The sequence below is a fragment of the Mustela nigripes genome, chromosome 11, assembly GCF_022355385.1.
Source record: "Mustela nigripes isolate SB6536 chromosome 11, MUSNIG.SB6536, whole genome shotgun sequence".
NCBI lineage: Eukaryota > Metazoa > Chordata > Mammalia > Carnivora > Mustelidae > Mustela > Mustela nigripes.
Genome location: NC_081567.1, coordinates 7371672 through 7380689, shown reverse-complemented (window position 1 = coordinate 7380689; position 9018 = coordinate 7371672). Strand labels below are relative to the sequence as shown.

Below are 9018 nucleotides of genomic sequence, written 5' to 3'. Positions count from 1 at the left end.
AAAAAAAAAAAAAAAAAAAAAAAAACAAAGACTGATCCGTCAGCACGCCCGAGAACACCACCTCGGCTTTCCCTTTGCTTGCCTTCTTCCTGGCTCTGCCTCCCTTTCGTGTCTCATCCTTCCTCCCTTCCTGACCAGTCGCCCTCCCCGACTTCCCACTAGGGGAGCAAAAAGTGGCCTAGCAAGGGATGCTTACCCAGAGGGTTCGTTAAGATATCACAATTCTTTTTCCAGATGTTTGCTTCTTTGTCCCCCAGGCATCGGGAGGGCTTGGCCCCCTCAACAAAGCAGCTAAACGAGGAAAAGGGAATGGACGGGAATTTGGAATTGGGGGACACTTCCCAAACGCTGACGCAGACGTGGAGGGGGGAAACGGGAGGGGGGATAAGGACAGGAGAAGGTAGGAAGGAGGAAGGAGGAAGGTCAGAAGATGCAGCAGGAAGGAACCAGGTTGGCTCTCAGGATGGACTTCCCAAGAGGGCTCTCTTTGGAGATCAGTACACACGGGAGCAAATGGGAGCGAGGGAGGTCCATTCCAGGCTCAGAGAGATGCGGGATGCAGGGGGAATCTCCCCCCAGGCTGCCCACTGAGGGCTCTCCCCAGGTCCAGCTCCCCGCATTCCTGGCTCACCCCGGTTCAGAGTACTCTGGTAACTTCCAGGCGACCCCCAGATGGTCAGAGCCGGCCACAAGCGTTTTGTTGGGGAGCAGACTGTCATCCAGGCTATTATTGTTGTAGTTGCCTGGAGGAGGGGCCAGGGAGGGTTCCCTGAGGCACCCTACCAGCAGACCCAACCCGGGACCACTCCCCTGCCTCCCGGAAGAGTCTACGTCCACTCTTCCTTCAACAGACCAAGGTGCATCTCTTCTTCACCTAATTAAATGTAGAGATGAGCAGGCCCGAGACAGACTCCCGCCCATTGTCCCCGCTTCGGCTGCAGATGCCCGGGGAGCTCACCACACAACCCGCAGAGGCGGCCGGAGTAGGAAGACGGCACCGTCACTTCGACCAGGTGGCTCCCGTCATAGCGAACTTGAAGCCCGAAGTCCGTGTAGAGGAGGATAAAGGAGCCACTGGGCCTTATGCTCACCCGGCCTTGAGCAGGCCACAGAGGTAGGGCCACCCGGCGGCCATTCAGCTACAGAGGCAGGGAGGTCAGTGGGGGAAAGGCGCTTGGGACAAGGACAACAGGGCCCAGGGCCAGGGATCAGACAGGGATGGCCACGCATCTCTGAAATCGGGGCTGGGTCTGCTGGGAGCTACCGCCAGGGGATCTAGAAGCCGGACCCGCTCCCGCGAGGACAGGCTGAGAAGAACCGCGGAGCCGACTGGGGATGCGGGGCCCGGGGAGGTGGGCGGAGGCACGCACCACGACCTTGTGGCCTTTGATCAGTGAGATTCTCAGGTTGAACACCTGCACGTGGACGGCTCTGACGTAGGCGGCCTCCAGGTTCCCTCCGCGAAACTCGTGGGTGGTGCTCACGGCGAAGTGGCTCTCTAGCGACCTCGACTGGCAAAGTTGGGTCAGGACGTAGGTGCAGGTGCCCGTGACGTGGGTCAGGGCTCCGTCGAAGGTCAGGTAGTGGGGGTCCCCTGAGACACTGCAGGTGGCGGCCCCTGGGGTGGAGGAGATGGAATTCGCGGACCCCCGAGCCCTGAGCTGCCATCCCGGCCAGTCCACGTCGGAATGGAAAGGGACCCTCAGCTCCTCCGTGTGGTCGGCTTGGTCTGGAAAGGCCAAGTGCGAGGACTGCCCAAACCTCACCAGCTCTGGGAAGAGGCTGCTGTGGCTTGGGCTGATGCCTTTCAGCGCTCCGCCCCCCGGTTCAGGTCCCAGCTCTCTGGGGTGCCTGCTTTAGGGTAGAGCCGTGCCCCCGCTTGAGGCCACATGGAGAGTCTCCCCCGCCCCCAGCCCTACTCTCCCCACCATCAACTTCCACCTGGCTCTCACCGCGGGCATGACAGCTATAGATGCCGTCCTGCTGGCGACAGACCTCTTGGGCCTGGCACCTCCACTGCACACAGCGAACCCTATTGTTGCTCTCACAGGTGCAGTGCTGCTGGCAGCCGGGCTTGAACCACTGCTCCCCTATCTGGGCGAAGGGAGGGAGGGAAAGAGATGGTTTCCAGGTCTGACTCCCGGCGCACGGCAACTCAGATCCCTGGCTTCCTCACCATGGAGCCATCCCCATCAGCCCGAAGCTCCAGGCTTAGCTGCAAAGTCTGGCCTTTGCCCATGTCTTCAGTCATTTACTTGTATGCTCCTCTGCTATCTCAACAGATGGTTCTCTTTCTGCACTAGATAGATGTTAGGGATTCAGGAATGAACCGGATGAACAATGTCCCTGCCCCCAACAGTTCACAACCCAGACCGGTATGTGTGTGTGTGTGTGTGTGTGTGGCGGGGAGGGGAGCCAGTAAATAAATTAATACATCAGGTGCCCCACACAATATGCACCCGGAGAAGACAACAGGGGACCCAACGAGTTTCCTGCCGTTGGCACAGAAAATAAGGACTTGCTACAGAAGTGTAGAGGGAAGCCTTCTGACTTTGCTTATCAGGGGAGGCTTCAAGGAGGCGGCGGCATTTGAAAGGAGCTTCAGAGCAGGTGAAGGACTCCCGACAGGCATGGTGGCTGGGAGGCAGAGCAGAGACAAAGGGGTTGCAGAGAAGGTGACGCTGACATGAGAGCAAGGCTCGGAGAGAGGGTTCAGCGGGCCAGCCCGGAGCCGGGCTGAGGGCTGTGACAGACGCCATTCCCAGGGACAAGGTGAGGGAGAGGCAAAGACGGAAGAGAGAAGCACGGCAGACGAGGGTCTGGCTCCAAATGCTGCCTCTAAGGGAGTGTGTGGACAGGGGCTCACATCAGCGCCAAAGTCCTTCTGCAAAGAAAGGGGTCCATGGTGTTTGGAAAGATGTTTGTGCTTGTGCAGATGACACAGAAGGGCCTAGGCCCTCAGAGGATGAGAAACTCTGGGAAAATGACTCTGGGGCATGTAGAGGAGAGAGCCAGGGGTCTCAGCTCTGCGGGCAGGCAGCGTGGGGAAAAAGTTGCTAGGGCTCCCTTGCAGAGCTGGAGAAAGAAATGGGGAAGCAGATCTGGCCCCGAACGTCCCTCCCCCAAGCTGTCTACATGGAGTGGCTTCCCGGCCTTCTGTCTCGCCCAGACTCCAGAACGGGAGGCGGCACAGCGGAGCGACCCAGTGCCAGAGGCTCACCTTGAAGTAGCCCACTGTGGGCTCCAGACACCCGCACTGGGACTGGGGGATGCACTGGAGACCGCTGAGCACGAAGCCCGGGTTGCACTCGCAGCCCTCCACGCAGCGGTTCTTACAGGACATGCCCAGGAAGCTGGGAAAGCAGGTGGCGGGGCACCGCGGGGCGCACAGACGGTACCTGCTGTTGGGTGGGCAGGTCAGAGCTGGGGGAGGGAGAAGCAGACATGAGAAGAGCCGAGGGCAGGACAGAGACAAGGAAACGAAGTCTGTTGGGAGGCCCCCATTCGGAGGGCCCCCTGCCTAGAGGCTTCTGCCCCATCCTGAGAAGCAGAGAGTGACCGGGAGAAGCAGGACCGAGGAGAGTGGCCTGCAGGGAGCGACCAAGAGGCAGGCCCCAGGGAGCAGACAGATCCGAGCATCTCAGCTGCTGTATAGACATGCCCACAGTGAGCAGTCAGGGTGATGGAGAGCAGGGTGAGAACACCCACGGGGCCTCGATCAAGGAAGGGCATGGTCTTGCCCTACAGCCAGCTCCACGAGGCTGTGAGGGGACCATGAGGCAGTTACAGCGCTCCCACTCACGCCGGGAGTCCGCATGTTCTGTGTGCAGAGGACAACCTGGGCACGCGTCTACACAGACGTGCATTGCTCCGTATAGCCTGGAGAGGCTGGGAGAGGGCTCCGAGTTTGCCAGGGAGTGTGGTTTTTCTCAGTGCATGTTTCTGACCGCAGCTTTCCCTGCGTGCATGTGGAAGCAAAGGGGTTCCACCAGGGGTCCCCCTCAGCCTGTGAAGGAAGGGCCCCCGCCGCTCCGCACAACTCACGGCAGAACTGGGGTCGCCTCCAAGGCTTCACCGTGTAGCCAGCGTCCTGGCAGATCTCGGTCAAGGCTGCCATGTGGGTACACAGCCCTGATTCCAGCCGCTGGAATTTGCACATGTCGGACACGCAGTTCTTGAAGAACAGAGAGGCCTTGAGGTGAGGCAGACACGCCCTTGAGGAGAGAGGCCAAGTCAGAGGGAAGGAGCCCTGGTGCCAAGTGACCCCCTCTCACAGCCCTACCGTCCATCCCCCTCCATACTCGAAGGTTCCACGGGCATCCATGAGCCGTCCACAGAACTGTAATGCCGATAGGCTGTTCAGAAAGTTCTGGTTGCAAGACGGAGGATTTGCCGGGTTCTTCTGGCACCTAGAACGGACCCACCCCACGTGCCCTCAAGGCTCGCCTCCATCCCCGCCCAGGGCCCCAACCCCAGCAGTGTCGCGGCTCACAGCAGCCCCTAGCGGACGGCGTCGGAACCCCCGAGCCCGAAAGGAGGCTTGAGGCTAAGCCAGCCCGGGAGGCTGCCCTGTATCACCTGAGCGCAGCAGAGGTGGGAGCGAGCATGGTGGCAAGAAGCTCGTGAACTTGGCCGGAATGGGACAGGGAGAAGAATGACAGACACGGGGGCGGGGGCGGGGGGGGGGATGCAGGAGAGGAGAAAGAAGAAAAGGGGCGATGCGGGTCAGGGTGCGTGCTTCTCAGAAGGGCGAAGGAGCAGGAGAGCAGGCAGTGGGGGTGGGGGTGGGGATGTCCTCACTCCTTGTCCTTGTCCTCTGTCTGCCAGCTGTTGCCCAGCTCCTCCATGTCCTGCGCCGGGCTGCCATCTGGCTTCCGGTTGTCATTGCTACTGTCCCCGTCGTAGTTGCCACAGAAGCCACAGAGTTTCCTGGAGTAGGTGCTGAGGCCATGGGGAGGGGAGGCGGCGTTGACGGAGAGAAGGGGCTCCCATCGCCCAAGGGACCAGGGCAGAGAAGGGCAGAGCAGAGGCTTAACAGGTGCAGGCTGCGAGCCAGGGTGCGAACCAGCTGCCAAGTGCACAAGGACCTCCCGCCTCACCCCGGAGCCATCCATAATGCCCGCCTGGTCCCCTTCCGCTCACATCCTGTGGGCTCAGAGGCCACTCTTCCGAAAGGGCAGGCGACTCCTTCTAGCACATTCCCAAAGCATTGTATGTATAGCCTGCTATTATCACACTGTCTCCTCAGCCTAGGTGAGGTGTTTCCTACCCTCCCCCATTAAGAGCTAGTGCCCGGAAGGGAAGGGGAGTGGGGGGTGGGGGAAGGTCCTGGGAGAGGGAGGGAGAACAGAGCAGGAAGACGTGGCAGCAGCCTGTGTCCCCCTCACCTGGGCACACTCAAATACAGCTGCTGGTCACCATCCCATTTCACCAGCAAACCAAACACCGTCTGCAGCTCCACAAATCGCCCGCTTAAAGCCAAGAAGACGCCTTTCGAAGCTATGGCGGGGAGGGTGACTTGCCGACTCCCAACCTGGAAGGTGGGGGTCAAGGGAAGAGACACTCACACAGGGGGGGGCGGTCAAGGAGAAACCCCCGCAGACACCCGCGTCCGCGCTGGAAGGCACGACAGCCCTCCCTGGCAATCGTCGGTAACACGAGGGAGGAATGCTCTGGAGGCTGTCTGTCCCTGGAGGCACGGGCAGGACTGAAGGGGAAAAAAAAAAGGACACTCACCAGCACGCGCCTGCCCCCAAGCAGCGTGATGGTGACCTTGGGCAGCATCACGTAGATTTTGCTCAGGATGGACATGCTTTCTTGTCCTCGGCCCTCATTCTTCGCCACCACCCTGAAGAACGGCTCTGGGTGGGCAGCGGGATGGAGAGCACCCAGGGGTTCATTCAGCAAGCCTGCCTGCCTGCCTGCCTTCCTTACGATTTTATTTATCAGAGAGAGAGAGCTCGCATTGTGCCAGCACTAGTGGCGGGGGCAGGGGGCAGGTGGGCAGAGGGAGAGGGAGAAGCAGACCCCCAGCTGAGCAGGGAGCCCGATGCAGGACTTGATTCCAGAACCCTGGGATCACGACCCGAGCTGAAGGCAGACGCATAACAACGGAGCCACTCAGACGTCCTTCAACAAGCATTTCTGAGTGTCCCCTGAACCTGGCACTGCAGGGATGGAGGGGTCCCCCCAGACCCCGGGTCAGCAGTTTGAGAGGGGAGGCGGGACCCAGATGTGACTGTCGACCTGCTTCTAGAATCACCTGTAAACTCTCTTGAGACTTTGTCTCCCCTAAGGGACTGGGACACCCTCCAGGGCAAAGATTTTGTAAAGGGTTCTCTCCTCCCTCTATCGCCAATATTCTGGGCAGGTGCTAGCTAAACGCGGGCCCAGGAAACAGCTGATAAAGAGAAGTGTCTTACCGTGTGCTGTCCCCCCCCAGTCTGATCCTGCAAAGGTCCTGCTTCAGGGGTGGACCTATCAAGCCTCACTCTGCAGAAGGTCTTGTTCCCATCTTGTGTCTCCTCGCTCTGCCCCCACTCCCAGCCCTTGCCTGCCACCCACTGTGCTCCCCTGCCCAGCTGTTCTGACCTTATACCCCTGGCCCAGGGACCTCTAGGGCCCTACCTGTCGAGTTGCCGCAGGGTTGGGCCAAGATGTAGGTGCATTTGCCCATGAAGCTGAAGTGTCTCCCGTCAAAGGTGATTTGGTGAGGGTCCCCGTACACAGTGCAGGTGGCAGTGCCTGCGGAGGGGAGCCAGTGGGCAGTGCATGGAAGGACGAACTAAGCCCTGAGGCCACCCTCGCCCACCCAGAGGCATGCCCCGGTTCCTCTGGCCAAGGGAGGGATTGGGACCCTGGCGTCCCACCCACTCTGACAGGTGGGAGGGTCTCACCATAGGGTTGGCATCCGTACTGGCCATTCTTCAGCTGACACACTGTGTGCGGCCCGCACTGGGAGAAGTTACACTCCATGCGCTTGCCAGGCCTGCAGCGGCAACGCTCTGTGCAGTTGGAGCTGAACCACTCTGCCCCAGGCTGGGAGCAAGGGATCCAGAGTCACAGCGCCATAGCTCCTGGGGCCCTCCCTCCTTCCCCACCACACCTGCAGACCTAACCTTGCTCATACTCTCCCTCATCCTATCCCCTACCAGATATTCCTGTCTACCACAGGACATTAACACATGCTGCTCTCTCACCCCGGAATGCTCTTCTGTTCCTTTCTACATTATTCTTATGCGACCAGCACACAGAGTTCAGTTCAAGGGCCACAGCTTTCTAGGGAAGACTTCTCAGAGCACCCCCCCCCCACTAGGTCAGCCTCACAGTTCTGGGTACCTTTCTTTCCCAGGACTTACTAGGATTGCACCTTCATGGTAATTTCTGTGACTAATTGCAAGCACTCTGTGAGGGACCATGTCTCTTTACTCACTATCATAACCTCAACACATAGCACAATGCTTGGCAGAAGCTCTCATTCTAGAAACACTTGCTGTATCAGAGTGACCCAAGACCCAGCATGTCCCCCAGGATCTGAGAGCATTAGGAGAGCAAGGACCATGCCCTATTCGTGGTGGTCCCAATTCCAGGAGGGTTGAACAGACTCCAGAAACATTCATTGGGGAGCACCTGGGTGGCTCAGTGGGTTAAAGCCTCTGCCTTCGGCTCAGGTCATGATCCCAGGGTACTGGGATCGAGCCCTGCACTGGGCTCTCTGCTAAGCAGGGAGCCTGCTTCCCTTCCTCTCTCTCTGCCTGCCTCTCTGCCTACTTGTGATCTCTATCTGTCAAATAAATAAATAAAATCTTAAAAAAAAACATTCATTGGAGGCATAAATAAATCTTTATAAGACATACAAAGATGTCTCCTAGGGCAGGCAAGAGATGCTGAATGCTGACGGTTGTGATAGATCTTTCTGAGGCTGAAGCTTTATCCTAATCCTGACAAAGGGACACCCAGGAAGCTGGTTAAAGGGAAGTGGGGAAAAAAGTAGTCCCCAAAGAGACAAAAAGAACTCAGATGACAGATGGGAAGAACACCAGTTCTGAGAAAAGCCATGGGGCGGGAGTGAATAACTTAATACGCTTTTAATAACTTACATATGATATTTATCATAATTAGCTAATAATAGTAACATTTAGTAAGTACTAGGTCTGCGTCAGGATCTAATTTCAACTTCACAACAATCTTATGAGGTAAGTAGAAATTATGGGCACATTTTGTAGACACGGAAGAGGAAAAGAATCTTGCCCGAGGTCACCCACCAAGTGAATGCTAGAGCCCAGGCTTAAAGGTCCAACTGGCTTGATTCTAGGGTGGCACCATCCCATAGAGTGGCCACCAGCCTCTTGTGGCTATCAAGCTCATGAAATGTGGGTCCAAACTGAGATATACCCAAAGTGTAAAAATACACACTAGATTTCAAAGAATTAGTATGGGGGGGGAGGGATGTACGCAGTCTCATTAATAACTTCATTACATGTTGAAATGAGACTAGAAATTGAGTACATTATTGGAATTCATTTAACCTGTTTCCTTTTAGTTTTTAAAAATGTGGCTGTTGGGGCGCCTGGGTGGCTCAGTGGGTTAAAGCCTCTGCCTTCGGCTCAGGTCATGATCCCGGGGTCCTGGGATCGAGCCCCACATCGGGCTCTCTGCTCAGCATGGAGCCTGCTTCTCCCCGTCTCTCTCTGCCTATTTGTGATCTCTGTCTGTCAAATAAATAAATACAATCTTTTAAAAAAAAATGTGGCTGTCAGGAAACCTAAAATAATGGGTGAGGCTTGCATGCGATCCCTTTTGGACAACAATGGCCTAAAGCCTGCACTCCTTTACAGCCTTGGCTTGTGTCAAATCTTCTCGGAGGGGTGGGCAGTGTGGAGGGGCTATCCATTCGGGGAGACAGTAACTCCTGTGTTTTATTCTTTTTCTTTTTTTATTAAAGGATTTTATTTATTTATTTGACAGAGATCACAAGTAGGCAGAGAGGCAGGCGGCGGCAGGGGGCGGGGGGGGGGG

At 57.2% G+C, this 9018-nt stretch overlaps 1 protein-coding gene across 1 annotated transcript in view; it reads right to left on the bottom strand.

The window, feature by feature from the left end:
- Positions 1-9018, bottom strand: part of ZAN (zonadhesin) — a 33531-nt gene that overhangs the window by 13048 nt on the left and 11465 nt on the right. The window contains 13 exon segments of the mRNA XM_059416031.1: positions 197-291; positions 632-743; positions 959-1139; positions 1371-1618; positions 1953-2094; positions 3221-3423; positions 4045-4214; positions 4302-4409; positions 4801-4941; positions 5388-5533; positions 5737-5861; positions 6628-6744; positions 6897-7038. Of these exon segments, the coding sequence (XP_059272014.1) occupies positions 197-291; positions 632-743; positions 959-1139; positions 1371-1618; positions 1953-2094; positions 3221-3423; positions 4045-4214; positions 4302-4409; positions 4801-4941; positions 5388-5533; positions 5737-5861; positions 6628-6744; positions 6897-7038 (1930 nt within the window).